Genomic DNA, 18710 nt, shown 5'->3' with positions numbered 1-18710 from the left:
CAGCCTGTGTTGTGGTTGAAAAGTGTCCCTGGACCTGTTAATTTACCTAGGTAAAAAACAAAAACTAATTATGTAAATGATTCTTACTGCGAGATCATGACATCCTAGAGAAAGAACAGTAGTTAAAAGAAAAAAAAAAGTACTTTTTTCATCTCTTTGTAATGATTGCTCATTTTCTCCAAGTTGTAGCTACCCCAGTGAGATAGTTTTGTATGGTTGGATATAAGGTAATTTGCTTCACTGGTTTGGGAATGCGGCAGAACTCTGAGATGTTCTGTGTTTCATTGTTGCAGTCATCACATTTAGGTTATCTGCTTACAGTAGCCTTCATTCGGCCTGATTATCAAAGTCTTGGGGCCTGCATCAGTTGCTGTCTCATCTTCCATGACGTCAGGTAGTCAGGGGTATAAAGCATGCAGCCGACGCCATTACATAAGTCTTTCTTGCCGTGCGGTGCCCGAAGCAGAAACAGTTCGCAAGTGCCGGTTGGCCAACTCCTGAAATTTTCATTTTCGAGTTTCAGATCCGAAGTCTTCAGCTAAATGAAATACCCCGTTGGGGATCCTTTTTCTTGCTCTAAACCGATGTCAGTAAAAGTTAATAATTGTATTCCTTGTGGAAAGCAAATACCTCATAAAGATTTTCATTCATACTTCATTCCTTGCTTAGCCCCAGACCACAAGGTACTTTGCTGTCGGTTTTGTGCCTTATTCAAACCTCGTACTATTCGTTGTCTGTTCATTTACGCTTCCAAATATTTTGGTACTCTGTTCAATTATCCAGAAATGGCTTCCATAAGCCACTTAACTACCGACTTTCCAAAAAAACTCAAAGATAAAAAGAGACAGACCGCATAGGTCCAAAACTGCCGACAACACTTCTCCTAAGCTAGCCGGCAGTTCGCCGGTACTCAGTGAAGCACTTTCGCAGCCCCTGATACCCGCTAATTCAGATTCGCAGGCCTCTACTGAGACCCATTCGGAGTCTGGTATGCAGCGAGATGCTTCTTTGACTGTGGAACCTGTGGATGTCTCTACCTTGGATGGGTGCGGAGCCACTGTGCAGGCACCGGCTTCTGAGGGTGTATTCAGGCCTATTGACTTGCATATTAAACTGATGCCATCTTCTTCTTCAAGACCTAAAACTCTATCCATGCCTAGAAAACTGACGCCCAGACAGCGTGGTCAGGCCCCTATGCCTAAAAAACAAATGATAAGAAGGGCTGAAGAGGGAAGCCACCCTTCCCCCTCTGAGACCTAGGACTGATTTTCCTTCTGATTCTTCTGATCAGGATTTTGAAATTTCTGTTTTCTCTGATGACCAGGATTTGCCCTTATCTACCTATGAGGATTCTGATGCAGAGGACTCCATTCCCTCTGCTTCCCCTCCAGAGGATTTTTCTTTTGGTGAAACCTTGCATACTCTTAGGGAGCATTCCGCTGGGAAAGCCAGGAGTACTCTGACTCCAAAAAGAGGCTTAGGGAATTCTTACTCCTGCCTCAACACAAGCCTTTAGCTATCCCTCCTGTACTGGACATTGTAGATGATGCCTTCTCGGAATCTAGCCTGGCCCCCTGACACTTTACCTCCTGCTCCCAGAAAACATGATAGGTATTACATGGTACCTGACTCTCAAGTTCCGCTTTAAAAATCCTACTGTGGATCCTGAGACCATTTCACAGGGACCCAAGGGCATTAAGGCTACTACTGCCAAAAATCCTACCCCCTCTGATAGATGGGGTCAGAAGGTATACACTTCTGCAACTTTGGCCATTAGGGTCTTAAACTGCCAGTTTCATATGCCTAAGTATCAGCAGCACACTATTGGTTGCTTAAACAGAAAATGATGATTCCTGACTGTGCTGAAAATAAAGGATTACAGGATTTAATGCATTCTGCTGAACAAGTTGGAAAGCATACTTTGCAATGTGGTTTTGATTCATTAGAGGCATCTTGCAAGGCTGCTGTCAATGGGTTTGTACTTAGAAGGCATGCTTGACTTAAGGAGCAATCTTTGCCAGATCATGTTAAAGCTAAATTACTGGATGCTCCCTTAAACCAAGACCACCTGTTTGGCAACAAAGCAGAAGTACTTAAAAAGATGGAGGAAAAAGCTAAATCTATGCAAACTGTTAAAGATTTCGTGCAAGTACGACCTCACAGATTTAGTAGGTATTGGCCCTCTAAGAATTGGACCCTTCCTGCCTCTTCCAGGCCTTCTCAGTCCAAACCCAGAACCAGCAGAACACACAGGCTTCAGTCCCAAGGTACTCACAGGCCTAAGCAGTGGGGGGGCTCCCACTTCCAAAGCAGGGAGTAGTAAGACTCCTCCCTATGGTAAACTGTCTCAATGACTTAACTTTAAACCTTCCAAGCCCTGACTGTTCCTTTAGGGGGAAAGATTGCCCTGCATGCAAAAAATTGGGAACTCATTACCCAGGACAAATGGGTTTTAAATATAGTTTCCCAAGGATACATATTCCACTTCCACTCCTTACCAACTCCAAACGGTGGTTGGCCAGACCTACCCCCAAATCAGTGGGCAAGCAAGTTCTCTCTCTTAAGTATCAGAGCTATTCAGCCTGTCCCAGAAGATGAATGAGGACAAGGTTTCTATTCAAGACTTTTCCTGGTACCCAGAAAAGACAACTCCTGGCGTCCTATCCTGGAGCTGTCTATCCTAAACACATTTTTGGTAATCCCAAATTTCAAGATGCTAACACTTCATCAGCTGTTTCCCATGGTAGGCAAAGATGCCTGGTTGGCAACATTGGATTTAAAAGAAGCCTACCTGCACATCCCAATAAGGGAATCTTGCAGAAGATACCTACGCTTCAGAGCAGGCTACATGCACTACCCTTTGGCTTATCTACTGTGCTCAGGGTATTCACAAAGTGCCTAGCTCCAGTCATTGCATTTTGCAGGCAAAGAAATATTCAGATATACCCATACCTGGATGATTGTCTAATTCAGGCAGAAAGCCAGGACATACTATTAAAACATCTGGCATTTGTAAAGAAATTGCTAACTTCTATGGGGTTCACCATAAACGAAAAGAAATCACATTTTGTACCCTGCCAACAAATTGTAATCCTGGGAGCAAGCTTGAATACAACTTCCCAGATGGCCTACCACACGCCAGAGAAACAAGTTAATTTGACAGCCTACTTCAAACTACTGGCCACCGGCTATCTGCAAGGAAAATACTGCAAACCCAGGGGTTCATGGCCTCTTGCATTCTACTAATTCCATATGCAAGACTACATATGAGGAAACTACAATTGTATCTAAAAAGCCTATGGTGTCAACATTCTCAGAATCTAGAATCAATGATTCCTATCATACCTTGTCTACAGATAGAGTTCCTTTGGTGGGCAGAGACTTGTCACCAAAACAAGAGACTGCCATCCACTCTACCCCCTGCCGCCCAAACCCTAACAACACACGCATCAGACTATGCATGGGGGATGGGGGCTCACTTGGCAGGGCAGTGCATTCAGGGCAAATGGAACCCAAGTCAAATGCACCTGCATATCAATCAAAAAGAAATGTTAGCTGTGCAGAATGCTCTGACAGCCTTCAAGGACCACATTCTTCCAGGACAGTTATTGGTAGACGGACAACACCACTGTTATGTGGTACATAAACAAGCAGGGGGGAACCAATGCATACCCTCTCTGCAGACTAGCCATGGCTCTGTGGAACATGGCCTTGAGCTACCAAGTGCACCTACAGACTTAGTTCCTGCCAGGAAAGTTAAATACACTGGCAGACGACCTAAGCAAAAATCTCATGGACCCACACGAGTGGAAACTGGGACCAAAGATATTCAACATGTTGAGAAACAAATGGGGGAGCCCAGAGATAGACTTGTTTGCTTTCCCCTAGAACTACCAATTGGACAAATTCTGCACAAGGACTCCACACAAACAAGCTTGGAAAGTGGCTGCAATGTCCTTCACCTGGAAAGTGGATGCCCTGTCCTTCACTTGGAAAATCCAATCAGTTTATGCCTTTCGCCCTCTGCCTCTCCTCTCCAAGGTACTACTAAAGATCAAACAGGACAGACCAAGGACAATACTGATTTCACCAGACTAGCCACACCAACACTGGTACCCCTTCTTGCACAGTGTGTCACTGCTGGCACCTGCCTCATACCCCTGCCCTGCTGTCCCAGCAGGAGGGCCAGATTCTGCACCCACAGCTTCAAACCCTGAACCTGGCAGCCTGGCTTATTACCCGATCTCTCCGTTACCATCCCTCAGTAAGCAAGTAATGGATGTCATTCTGGAGGCAAGGAGGCCTAATACTAGAAAATCCTATGTTGAAAAATGGAAAATATTCTCTTCCTGGAGCCAGACTCGGGAGATGGGTACAGCAGCGCCCAATTTACCTCAGATTCTCCAATACTTAATTGAGGTGCTTCACAAGGGCCTTTTCTTTTCCTCCATCAAAATTCATGCCTCAGCCATTTCAGCTAATTACAAAACAGAACCAACCCTCTTCACTCATCCACTGCTGAAGCAATTCCTCAGAGGGGCCAAAAACGTAAGACCACCCAGGAGAGCCCCTACTCCAGCCTGGGACCTTAACTTTGTATTGGAAAAGCTCACTCTACCTCCCTTTGAGCCAGCTGCAAATGCCGAGTTGAAATTCCTTTCTCTGAAAACAGCCTTCCTTCTAGCCATCACTTCAGCAAGAAGGGTATCTGAATTACAGGCCCTCATGGTAGTAGAGCCTTTCATCATCTTTCATGTGGACAGGGTGTCCCTCAGGACCAATCCCTCCATGCCCAAAGTGGTATCCAGTGTGGCCCTTAATCAGTCCATTCATTTGCCAACCTTCTTTTCTAATCCACAGAACAAAGGGGAACGAATACTGCACTCCTTGGACTTGCACAGGCAACTTGGATTTTACATGGACAGGACTAAACCTCTCTGGAAATCTGAACAGCTCCTGGTTGCATTTGATGCAAGGGCAGAGGGGAAGACCATCTCAAAGCAAACCATTTCTAAGTGGATAGGCCATTGCATTCATTTCTGCTATAAGCACCATGGAAAACCTACCCCACAAAGGATAAGACCACATTCAACCAGGGCTGCATCTACCTCTACAGCCTTTCTCAGAGGTGTCCCTGCCAGGGACATCCTAGAAGCTGCTACCTGGAGTTCTGTACATATCTTCACCAAGCATTACCACTTGCCAATTTTTTCTAAATCCAGAGCTGGCTATGCCACTGCAGTCTTGCAGGGCTTTATAGCTGGTCCTAATGCTATCTAATAACCTCCTCCCATCCTTAGCTTTGGGAAGCTACCCAAATGTGATGACTGCAACAGTGAAACACGAAGAGCATAGTACAGTTGTGTACACTTACCATAAATATAGATGTTCGAGTGTATTCACTGTTGCAGTCTTGGTTACCCTGCCTCCAGCCCCCTGGCTTCTATTGACTGTACCTCTATTCTTGTTTACTGTGCTTAAAGCTTTTTGGTGTATTTGCTTTTTTTGTTGGAGGTGTAACCTTGTATATAATTGCTTCCCATTATGGGGGCACCTGACATCTGGGGCAAGAAAAACTGATGTAATGGCATTGGCTGCATGCTTTATACCCCTGACTACCTGACGTCAATGAAGATGAGACAGCAACCGACGCAGGACCCAAGACTTTGATAATCAGGCCAACTGAGGGCTACTGCAAGTAGATAACCCAAATGTGATGACTGCAACAGTGAATACACTCGGACATCTACATTTATGGTAAGTGTACACAACTGTACTTTCCTCTTGGTGTTTGTGTCTGTGTGTGTGTGTCTGTATGTGTCCACTCCGTTCACCTTCTGCAAAAATGTTCGCTCTCAGATGGGCAGCTGTATACTTGTTAGTAGTGTAGTGCTGTGTCTTCCTTATTGTCAATTTGCATGGCGATGCTGTCTAATGGATCAGAATAAACTGGACTGCTGCATGGTTAGGCATTTCTTAACTTGGTGAGTGATATGTAGCATGATCTGGTACTTGGCACAGTAAAATAGCTTGTATCAAGTACAGGATTTTCTAAATAAAGTTGCCAAATTTTGATTGGAAGAAAGGCCCTTTGAATGGATTCATCCTATCATGGAAAGTCCTCTAATAGATCAGATGGTATGGTGTTAGTGTATTTGTTATTTTCTTGTATGTGCTTTGCGCTGAGTTCATTCTAGCACATCCCACAGTTTTTATTGATGACTTTTGTGGAAAGCCACTTTTTCCAGTGAAGGACATGTGTTCTAAGAACCTTGTTAGAATGTGGGTACACTGGGTTCGCACCAGTGGTGCTTGACCTGCTTTATCAGCACTGCCAATTGCGAGACCGACATTTGCTTGGACTTGGGGCTTGGGTTATGGTGAGAGTTCTGTACTGGCATGGGAGCCAAAGATGATGTGAATACTGATTTGTTACTGCTAACTGCTTCTCTCTGGCTTGTGATAAGGTGAGTACTCGCTCACCTGTACTTTTTCATTAATATCATTCACTAGACTTGAGCTTACCTGTTGCTTAAGGATTTTGAGTTTGCAGCTGACTTCTCATATCTATAGTTACAATTTTATTCCATCAGAAAATGGCACTACATTGTCTTCTTCAATGGGAACTCCTTAATGTTTTTATCAGTTGCAGTATTTTGTACTTGTTCTTGAACTCATGAGTCTATAGGACATGGGACATATGTTCTCTAAGTGGGCTAACAGCTAGTTGACAAACACATTTTAAAAAGTTAAGTATTTGCAGAGTTCATGTTAAATGATTAACAAATGTTCATATTTTATCAAGTTTTATTTTTCTTCTGATAGGCCTCCTTGGCAGAAACAGATAAAATTACTTTAGAAGTTGCTAAGCTGATCAAAGATGACTTCCTGCAACAGAATGGGTACACTCCATATGACAGGTGAGTTTCAACTTTGTACTTGCTTTTTCAAACAGCAGTCTGTAATTACTAAGTTCAGCAGTCTGTAATTACTAAGTACGTCAACATCACTGTCTTCACATAGCAATGGTTAGGCTTGTGACTTTTGTTTTCTTCCTCTGTGCATCTCCACCATTGGATCTGTGACAAATGTACTGTCACCACTGAAGCAAAGTTTGACATTTTACGTGTGATGGTGTGAAAGCTATTAGGAACCAGTCATTAAATGAATGTAAGACTCTGGTCCAACCCAAGGAAAAAAAAAAAGTAAATGTGTGTGTGTGGGTGTGTGTGTGTATATATGTACACAAACACACACACATATACATACACACACACATTATATATATATATATATATATATATATATATATATATATATATAGCGAGAGATAGATATATAGCTATAAGTAAATGTGTGTGTGGGTGTGTGTGTATATATGTACTCAAACACACACATATACATACATACACACACACACACACACACACACATATATATATATATATATATATATATATATATATAGTTATAGATATAGATATATATATATATATGTATGTGTGTGTGTGTATATATATATATATATATAAATATATATATATATATAAATATAAATGTGTATGTGCATATGTGTGGGTGTGTGTATGTATATATATATATATATATATATATATATATATATATATATATATATATATATAATATGTGTGTGTGTATGTGTGTATGTATATATATATATATATATATATATATATATATATATATATATATTTAAAACATACATGCATCATCTTCATTGTATTTATGCTGCTTCAAAACAATAGTTTTTTTTTTTTTTTCTGGTTACTACCACCCTGTCTGCAGTTCTGTTTTGGTACTGCACATATATTTTCTGTCTCTTCTTTTCATGTATTTGGTAGGTTTAGTCTGTCACTTTTCTGCATATGAAATATTGACAATATCAAACTTCATTTCATTACTTTGAAAGGTTACATAATTATATATTTTATTAATTAGGAATTCCGTTCTGCACATTCTGTAGTTCAGGATGAAGCATCTTGGTTGCAAGAAGGGCGGATAAGAAATGCTTACACAGTTTGCATTTTGACAGTGCTTACAGCCTCTGTTCTGTTAGCCAGATTCAGTACTTCATTAGAAGTATTGATGCATCAGTGATCCAGATACTCTTTTAGACTTGAGTACTCTGCTAGGTCTACTGTATTGTCATGTACTGAAACATAAGAAATTATTCTATTCTTATATTGATTTTTGCTGATTATGCTGCCAGCCTAAAGCACTTTTTGATACCTGTGTGGTTTACTCAGCAGTGTTTCCTGACAGTCTTTTGTTAATAATTTGGTATTGTCTTCAGCATGTTTTACTGTACCGATGCTGCAGACAGATACAGCAGTACATTATTTGATCATTGTCTTGAACAATATAGTTATGTTGTCAGTGTGCCTCTTCACTTTGCTGGGGTGGAAATCATACTTTTTAGATCATTGTATGTTATGTTAACCCTTAACATATATATTGCCTTTTGCATTGTATATTACAGTAATGCCACTTTACTCTCTCAACTTCAGGCAGTCCTTACTGTGTGTCATTTACAGGTCATATTCTTTACCTTTTTGTTTTGTGTTTGTTAACCAAATAGGCAGACTGGCCCAAGAACCCCTTTCTACCACAACCCTAGCCCAGAAGACACATTTCATTTAAAACTCATTGCAGGTTTACTAGGAATAAAATACATACAGTTTGAAGTTCATACTGAACATGTCAATAAAGTCCACTTATTTAACAGGAGTAAGCAGCAATCATAGATTATCTACACAAGGTAACAATATTTAATGTTAAGTCGTCTATCTCACCTTCATTCTTGCTGGTTGGGTTCGGAGCCGATCCTTGGCTCCTACTCGGCCATCTTCAAAAGCCCGAGAGCTGCTTACTGGCTCGAGGCCCCCCTATATCCCATGATGCCTGGCGCTAGATACCCAGATCTCATTTGCCGCTTCTGCTGCGAGGTTGTTCTACTGGCTCAGGTCGTATAAAACTTTATTATTATTGTATTTTTCTTGTCAAAACTGTAGTTTTTAGTGTAGAATTTGTCGTTAGATTAGACTGTTGTATTGTAGCTAGTCTCTTTTCTAGATCCGTTTACTTTCCCCAAGAAACTCGTTTAAGAGAGCTTCCCCTCCCCCCTTCTCTCCATTTCCTCAGAAAGGTTTTCCATTTAAGTTAGAGGTTAACCTTTCTCTCTATCTCCTTCTTAAAAAAAAAAAAAAAAAAAAATTCTTTTATTAATCACGGTTAGTGTTTAGTGATGGTTATCTTTACTTTTTGTTGTAGTAGTGCTAGTAGTTGGTTGTGGTAACTGTAGTGTGTAAAATTTTACTGGTTGGTTACTTTAACCTTTCTGTGTGTGTTCTTGTCCTTGGTTTCCTCCAGGATATCCAAGGATCCTAAACCGTCCGGATTCAAGAAGTGTGACTCATGCTGTCAGAAGATGTCTCTGACAGATGGTCACACTTGTGTTTATTGTCTGGCTGCCGTGCACCTGCAGGACTCTTGCTCGATCTGCCATGCTTTCAGTCCAAGAGTCCTGCAGGAGCGCAAAAATAAATTGATTCTGAGGGGTTTGCTTAAACCTCAAGATTCACTGGCGAAGGCTCAGCCCGTGAAATCTTCCAGGCCACCTAAACCGTCTGCTTCCAGTTCGGAGCCGTCGTTGGGTGAAGCCACACAATCTATCTCGGCTCTGGCTGGAACCGATGTCCCTCCCTCCCAGTTGGCTCCGACACATTCTTCGGAGACGTCTGAGAGTCGGAAAAGATCCAGGTCTTCTTCCTTGGAGTCGATACGTTCGGCTCCAAAATCGCCCTTGCTCCAGTCGGAGCGTAGTCATCGCTCATCCTTCTCGGTCCTCTAGACTTTCGGACCTTGACTTGGAAAGAGTGGTCAGTAGGCTGTTAAAATCGCAGGCCCTAGCCAAAATGTTGTCCAGCCCTCCTCATCACGAGTCTGCTCCGTCCACAGCTGTAGGTATTCCTCCTCCAACTCATCCTATGAGGTCAGAGCCGGAGTTCTTTGTGGTTCGAGTCGTAGAACCGTCGGCGCCGATACCCTCTTTTGGTTCTGTCATCGGCTCTGATCCCTTCCATGGTACCTTCCTTGGAGGGATCTGGGCGCTGAGACTCCCTCGTCTGCTCCAAGGGGGTGAGTGGCATCGGGCCCTTGTCCCGACCCCGCTCTCCCCCTCAGGGCTTCGACTCAGGTGAGCCCGGCTCCCACATCTGCCTCTGAGCCGTCCCCCTCATTGCGGGGAGGACTTCTGGTTTCTTTGGAGGCGGAGCCCTCTCTGCGTCCAGGCAGGGACGCCTTCGAGGTGATGAGGATTCTTAATTCAGTGGTAAACTCCTCCATGAGGCTCATTTCATATGCGGCTGATGGTGCGAGTAGAGCCGCAGGCACAGGCGTGGCCCTAAGGAGGCACGCTTGGGTGCGGCTATGTAACTTTGCGGAACCTTTCAGAGCGTCTTTCACCAACACCCCCTTTAATGGTTCCTCTCTTTTTGGATCACAGGTGAAAGATACCCTTATCAAGTGTGAGCAGGAAGGCAAGACTCTCTCTGCCGTAGGAGTCCGGTTTTCCACTCCTTCCAGAACATATCCTAAGGGTCAGAAGAGTGGGAAGATGTGGTTCCGGAAATCCCAGGGAGCCTTGCCGGACACACGTGGTGAGTTCCCATCCAGGGGCAGAGGAGGGAACAATAACAGACACTGCCCTCGTGGCAGAGGGACTCTGCAAAATCAGGGCAGCAGAGAATCTTTCTCTGAGAAGCCCTTCCAGCATCCCTGAAGGGTTGCCCGGCTGCCCACCTCTGGAGGCAGTCGGGGGATGATTATCGCTGTACCCAAGAGCCTGGCAAGACATAACACAAGACAAATGGGTACAGTCCGTCATATCCAGAGGCTACAGAATTCCCTTTGTTCGCACCCCCTTGAGGTCAAACAAGTCCCTTCCAGACGTTCCACCCAATCTAAGGGACCAAGCAGTGCAAGAAGTCTCAAAACTGCTAAGAAAAAGGGCCATCCAGCAAGTCCCAGCAGACCAACTAGGATCCGGAATTTACTCAAGGTTCTTTTTGGTACCAAAAAAGACAGGGGACTAGAGACCCATTTTGGATCTCAGCAGACTAAACAAGCCTGTACAAAGAACGAAGTTCCGGATGGTCACGCTTCAGTCCATTTTACCCTTCCTGGGTCAGGACAATTGGATGTGCTCCATAGATCTTCAGGATGCATACTACCACATCAAAATGGACAGACGCTCCAGAAGATTCCTTCACTTCCGGCTGGGAGCCAGCCATTATCAGTTCAGAGCTCTGCCCTTTGGTCTCACTACAGCCCCCAGGGTGTTTGCCAAATGTATGGCAGTAGTTACCACTCACCTGAGACAGCAAGGACTTCAGGTGTTTCCATATCTCGATGACTGGCTCCTCACTGCTACCACCAGACATCACCTTCTGCGAGCCAGAGACTGTACTATCGACACTTGCTCCAGGCTAGGTATCACAGTAAATTTCGAAAAGTCTGCATTGTCGCCCTGAAGTCTATCACCTTTATAGGCGCAAATTTAAATACCAAAGACATGTTAGCGAGCCTCCCACCAGACAGGGTGTTAGTGATTTTGTCAGCATGTCAAGGTTTTATTAACATGCAAAAGAATTCAAGCCAGGTTTATCCTTCAAACTCTGGGTCTCATGGCAGCAGCGATTGTATTTGTCCCTCTAGTTTGTTTTCACATTAGGATTCTCCAGTGGCTTCTTTTCACCCAATGGTCCTTCCAGCAACTTCCCATGTCTTACATAATTATGATCACTCAAGCATGCAAGAAACACCTTGCGTGGTGGATGGTCTCCGCATCAGTGCTCCACGGCAGACCATTTGTTCTCCCCCCTCCAGTGGCTACGGCGACCATGGATGCCTCCCTGATCAGGTGGGGGGGGGGCATTATCAGGGCAGAACAGTCCAAGGCACCTGGCAACCTCACGATTATCATCTGCACATTAATGTCTTGGAGATGAGAGCCGTGCTCTTAGCGTTGCAGGCTCTTCAGGACTCTCTTCCTACCGGGACTATTGCAATTCAAACGGACAATATGTCTGTAGTGTGGTACATCAACAAGCAGGGCGGAACCAGGTCCTACCCCCTATGTCGAGAAGCACTCAGACTCTGGCAGTGGGCGATCTCTTCCCAACGGTTTCTGATTGCAATGCACATCCCTGGGAGGTCCAACGTCGTAGCAGACAGACTGAGCAGAGCAGTTCTAATGCCTCACGAGTGGTCTCTGAACCAGGTAGTTGTGGACCAAATCTTCCGCAAATGGGGCCAACCTTGCTGTGACCTGTTTGCAACTCCCTTCAACAGCAAGTGCAGCAATTTCTTCTCCCTCCTTCCACTTCCCGGACATTCCCCCAGAGATGCTGTAGTCCACGATTGGCCTCAGGGACTTCTTTATGCATTCCCGCCCTTTCCCCTCATCCCGAAGCTAATTCAGAAAGCTACCATTTTGGGTTGCAAAATGATCCTCATTGCTCCTTACTGGCCTCGACAAATATGGTTCCCATTCCTGCATCGCTGTCTTCTCGAGCAGCCTTGGATTCTGGACCTAGTTCCAGACCTCCTGATTCATCAATCAGGTGGGCTGCACCAGTCCCTACACTCTCTCCAGCTCACGGTTTGGTTGCTCCACTTCCAACCTTAGCCAGGCTCCCAGATATCTCCCCCTCTGTGCGCGAAATCCTTTTGTCATCACACAAGTCTGCAACCAGAAAAACTTACGCTAGTAAGTGGAAACATTTTTCTTCCTGGGCAGAGGCAAAAATTATAGACCCCTTTTCAGCCCCTGTAAACTACATTGTGGAATTTCTTGTGGAGCTCTTCCATGCTGGGTCCGCTTCCACTACAATTAGAGTTCAGTTAGCTGCAATTTCAAATTTTCACATTGGACTGTCTGAAAACAATATCATGTCCCATAAGCTGTGTAAAGCCTTTCTCAAAGGAACCACTCTGCTCAGGCCCCCAGTGAGAGATCCTCCACCACCGTGGGATCTAAATTTGATTTTAGCTTCTTTAATTTTGCCCCCTTTTGAACCTGCAGCTTCTTGTTCATTGAAGTTCTTATCTTGGAAAACCCTTTTTCTGGTAGCTATTACTTCAGCCAGAAGAGTTTCGGAACTACAGGCTCTTTCTATCCGTCCCCCATATCTCGTGTTCCGGGTTGCTCTTAGGGCTAATCCTTTCTTCCTTCCTAAGGTCTCTTCAGAGAGTAACTTGAATCAGTCCATAGACCTTCCTGTGTTTTTCCCGAACCACTCCAACAGGGCAGAATACAAGTTGCATCAGTTAGATGTTCACAGGCAGCTACGCTTTTATTTGCATAGAACCAAAGATATTAGAAAATCAGATCAACGTTTCCTGTCCTATGCAGTAGGTAAACAAGGTCTTCTGGTCTCCAAGGTAACCTTATCCAGGTGGTTGACTTCTATCATCACATTCATATATCAACTCAGGAATAAAAAATTACCAGTCAAACCAAAAGGTCACTCCACCAGAGCTTTAGCTACTTCGGTGGCTTTTCAGGCTAGGTTGCCCATGGAATCTATTTGTGCTGCGGCTACATGGGCCAACCCACATACCTTTATTTCGCATTACAAGTTGGATTTGGTTTCCAGGAGCAGAGCTGATTTTGGTTCCACTGTTCTGAATAGTCTCTTCCAATGAGCCACCTAGGGTTTTAGGTGTTAGGGATGCTGTCCCAACCAGCAAGAATGAAGGCGAGATAGACAACTTAACATAAAGAAGTTATGTACCTACCATAACGTTCCATGTTAGTTGTCTTCTTCTCGCCTTCTTTCTTGCGTCCCACCCTCCATCCCCCTATCCTAGTGGACCGAGAAGAGTTCTTGATTTTTCACTGGCTGAGTCTTCTCAGACTATTTTTTTCTGACTAGTAGTCTCTCCAGTAAGATTTATGCATTCTAGGATAGGATTCCCTTGTTATTATTATGTCTGCAGTTAGACTTACCAAATGAGATCTGGGTATCTAGTGCTTGGCATCATGGGATATAGGGGGGCCTCGAGCCAGTAAGCAGCTCTCGAGCTTTTGAAGATGGCCGAGTCGGAGCAGAGGATCTGCTCCGAACCCAACCAGCAAGAAAGAAGGCAAGAAGAAGACAACTAACATGGAACGTTATGGTAGGTACATAACTTCTTTTTCTTGCAAAATGATCCGTGTCTGCAAATTCTAAAACAACAATGTAAAGGGCACATGCTTAATAGTTGTCATTTCATATGAACCAGGTTTACCAAAGGGGACATTATTTCTGGCTTCACTGATATAAAAATGAAAATAAATATATATATATATATTTATTGAATGGATTATGGAAACGTGAGTACTGTTTGCTTAAGTTCTCGTAACGTACTGTTGGTTGCTTGCATATGTTACTACTCAGTTGTGTTTTCTGTGTGAGTGAAGAACATGACATCACATCATGTCCTATTTTTTTTTTTTACTTCAAAAAAACAGAAGTGAGATTAAATCCCTCTTAGTGTCTCTAGAAAGTAGATATCTGTTGGACTTGATACAAGTTGCCATGGCATCTGCTTCCATGGCAGTGGACCCTCCCCAGCTACAAAAATCTAGTAGGTTCTATAAAGGCTCTCTGTAAGAACCCTTCTGTAGAGCCTGCTATTAATTTGGTTTATTATATGCAAAGAGAAGTATAAAAACTTTCTTCTATTAACTCTATCCCTAATTACAAGGATAGTAGATTTTGCCCTATGTTGTGACATATGAACTAAACAAGATCTTTTTCAAGCATATGTGTAACTGGCAGAGTGATGGGCTGCCTGGGGTGGGACATCCCTTCTTTAAGGAATACTGCAACAGTGATAGAGAACGATATCTATATTAACATTTTTTCATATATTTATATATATATATATATATATATATATATATATATATATATATATATATATATATATACATCACATATCTTTTCTTTCCTTGTAACTATCATCAGTCCAGCATTACATAAACTGCTGAATTCCTACCTTCCCTTAAATTTTAATCCTCCTCCCCTCGAACATTATTCTGCATGTGCTGATACTATTCAGAACTACAGGGAAGTGAATATATTTTTGTAGATCTTTTTTTTCCACTCCACTGCACTACTCCATTGCCCTACGTTCATGTGGAGTCTGCTAGCCATGTCATGCACCTCCAGACTAACTCTGATACTTTGAGGCCAATGCAGGTCATAAGGGCACCATGGGGAGGTTTCACTTATGATCTACCCAGTTTCTCCACGTCCCTCCACAACATGTTCCCTTAACTTCTGTGGGGGTTCTGCAGTGGGCTGACTACACTGAACTGCTCCACACTTCCACACAGCTGATATTGGCAAGCCCCCTCCCTACCCCTCAACTTTAGCACATATTGACTAGCTTCCCATGCTCCCTGACCTCCCCAAGGATGAGACCTTGCATCCTTCATGCCAGTCCTTCAGACACCTGACCCACTAATTGAACCCAGTTCACCAGGCCATAATAAGGGCTGTATCCCTTTATGCCACAGCACTAGCAGGGAAGTGAAAAATGTGATTAATGCTATGAGCCATTCACCTAGTCCCTGTCTGGTGCCATGAATTCAGAGGCTGTCTGGTCAAGTTTCTTTCCGAGGGTGAGGCACTATAGAAATTTACCTGTTTCCCACTCAGGATACTACAGTCCTCTCAGTGCTTTCTTTAGTAGGGCAAGGGAGATGTTGAGGTAGATGTGTTTTTTTCCTAAAGTAGAAAGAGTCATGTACATATTCCCATAATTCAATACCTCATTGCAGAGTTCAGAATATACAAGCAAGGCCCAAACTCATTCTTATCACACTTTGATGGCCAAGAGGATATAGTTTTAGATTGCAATGTTCCTGCCAACACAGGAAGTCTCATAGCCAAGGATGCTGCTATGGTTGGGGCAGCATGTACAACTGTAATGTGGGTCCTGACTGTTGATGTAAATCCCCTTATAGATTTGACTCTCCTCTGAGGTGATTAAGGCTTCTGTGAAAATGGTTCCCTTTAGCTCACTGTGAGATGATATTCCGGTCTGTAGTCATGCACGTTTTGTTTCTATAGGTAGAAAAATGTCACTAGTATGCTGATGCTTTATTCTGGAAAAATAGTTTTGCAAGTTTTGTTTTTACTCTCCGGATGAACCTTAAAATAGTCCAGACAGACCAATAAAACAGATGATACTCGTCTCAACAACATTTTGTTTGGCAGTTTTGCACAGCGGTTTAAAGACTGTGTGCTGCTCGATGCCGACCCTGCTGCAGCCCTAGCTTTGATTTTCAAAACTTGTATTTGCCTGCTTTAAAATTCTAAGCAAATCACTTAACCAGGCAGTGCTCTTGGATTACCCTTGAAAGGGGGTGGATTTACCTGGCTAAGTATGCATTTTTATGTTATTTAACAATTTACTGTCATATCTGCATTATCTGTTGATTTGCCGTAACAGATAAGCTAGTGGGCTGTGCAGAAGCGGATATCTCTGAACATGGGATTTTACAGAAGAATATAACCAGCTTTGACTGGTGAAGAGGACTTACCTAGCCAAGGACCCCATCAAGTGAGGACTTGTCCTACATTAGCTGGTACACTAAGAATTTCTGTTATGTAGGAGGTCTCCAACTAAGATGGTTTTCCCTTTTTCTTCATTTTCCATAATACAGTCACTTGTGTTTGCCATATTGTTGGATGCTTGAGGCACTCATTTTTAGTCTGTTCTGATCCAGAGTTGATGGCATTCCCTTGATGTTCTTCATGTCTGCATTCTCAAACTAAAATCAGTGCTACTTGCCTTGCAGACTGTACAAGCCCTTCAGAAGTGAAACTTTCTCCTGATGAAACTGAACTGAATAGTCAGGTATCAAGATCAGCTTTTGCCCTCCCCCTCTGCAGTGAAGTTTGTTTTGTGGATGTGCAAATACTTCATCAAAACAGGGTCCAGGGATGCCTTGTAGGCAAGGAAAAGGTCACCTTTACGAAGTCCATATGAGACCAAGTAAAGAGACAAGGCTTTGAGGAGATCAGTATAGGACATTGCATTTACTCCCTGTATCCGTTTTGTAAGGAACCTTTGTGGACGTTCCAGTTGCTGCATGTGTCTGGTCAGGTCCTACATCAGAAACACAGGACCTTTAAACTCTGGTGATGCCCATAAAGGTCAAGGTGCCTGCAAAATATCCTAACTAACATCCAAACCAAAGGGTAAAAAGATCATACAGTAAAAATCATGGGAAGTCAGAAGCCATGTAGCTGAAACACTTGATGTTCTTAAGGGGTCATTTGCATATATCCCATGTGGCACCATTAAAGGAGATTTAAGGTGTGACACATTGAAATCTGTAGCTTGGCTACTGGATGGTTTGTCTGTGTGACCTTTTTTCCCTTTGGTTTTGGATGTTAGTTGTGATATTTTGCAGGCATCAGCTGGGTTTAAAGACCTTGGGTTTTTGAAGTATAGCCAAATTACCCATTTGTGCTATGCTGATGAGGTCAGTAAAAAGGCCGAAACATGCATGAGCACAGCTAGTGAGGTTTGGCTTTGTTGGGCTGAATGTAACCATAAAGGCATAAAAAGTATTAAAAAAAAAAAAAGTCATGGACATTCAGAAGCCATGTAGCTGAAACACTTGCTATCTTTAAAGGGTCATTTGCATATGTCCCATAGGGCTCCATTATAAGAGGTTTATGATGTCACACAGTGAAAACTGTAGCTTGGCTGGGTTTTTCTTGCAGGTTTTACTGAGTAGTTTGTCGGTGTGACCTTTTTTTACCCCTATGGTTTGCTTACTATTTAGGAAACTATAGTCCTGTCATTGATCTTTGTTTGAAGAAGAAGGTTACAGCAGTCAATAACAAATGGGTGTTCTTGTCTTCTTGCATTAGTCTGTATTTTCAGAGCAGTACCCACTGTCTTAGCTTGAACTTTCGTCAGACAAATGTAGTGTGCCACTGCTACTAGCTTCTGAGCATCAGTATTTCAAACTGATGTTGGCTTATTCTTTTCAGGTTGTCTTGTTATTTGACAACAGTTGAAAGCATTTTGGCTATAGAGAAATAATAAATTGAAAAAGTGGTAGTCCTGCTAATATTTTATAAATTTACATTTTTTGTTTGCTTTGCTTTCAAAGAAACTTCATTTCCTTTTCCTGAATTTTACCTACTTAATTTTCACCGCAGGTGTTATCAACAGGTGTAACTGTGATAAATTTCCACTCAGGATTGTAGAATTAGGGTGATGAAACCCGACAAGGGCAATGGGCTTATTTTTATGAATCAGGTGGATTATATTAACAAGCTTACTATCCACTTAAATGAAGGCCCATATGAAAAAGCTAGCACTAATGAGGTTAGTACAGCATACAACAGAGTGAGGACTACGCTCGAAGATCTGTTCTTGGAAGATTTTATAGACACACATATTCATTCTTATCTAAACATTACAGCACCTAGAATGCCCTCTTTCTTTGGAGCGCCAAAAATCCATAAATCCATTTGTGAACCCCCTTTCAGACCCATAGTGGATGGGAGGGGGTCTATGTTGGTGTCTTGCGCCAAATATGTGGATGGCGTTCTAAAACCATACATAGAAAAAGAAAATCAGATCTGCAAGGATTTGTGGAGCTTTCTAGAAAA

At 43.0% G+C, this 18710-nt stretch overlaps 1 protein-coding gene across 1 annotated transcript in view; it reads left to right on the top strand.

Annotated features, from left to right (window-relative positions):
- ATP6V1A (ATPase H+ transporting V1 subunit A) overlaps positions 1-18710 on the top strand; it is a 449992-nt gene that overhangs the window by 365488 nt on the left and 65794 nt on the right. Inside the window, exon 11 of the mRNA XM_044072828.1 lies at positions 6826-6920. Within this exon, the coding sequence (XP_043928763.1) occupies positions 6826-6920 (95 nt within the window). The remainder of the gene's footprint in view (positions 1-6825; positions 6921-18710) is intronic.

The sequence above is a fragment of the Protopterus annectens genome, chromosome 5.part1 (assembly GCF_019279795.1).
Source record: "Protopterus annectens isolate FY-2018-M chromosome 5.part1, PAN1.0, whole genome shotgun sequence".
NCBI lineage: Eukaryota > Metazoa > Chordata > Ceratodontiformes > Protopteridae > Protopterus > Protopterus annectens.
The sequence above is the reverse complement of the archived record's forward strand: the minus strand, read 5'-3'. Positions and strand labels throughout refer to the sequence as shown.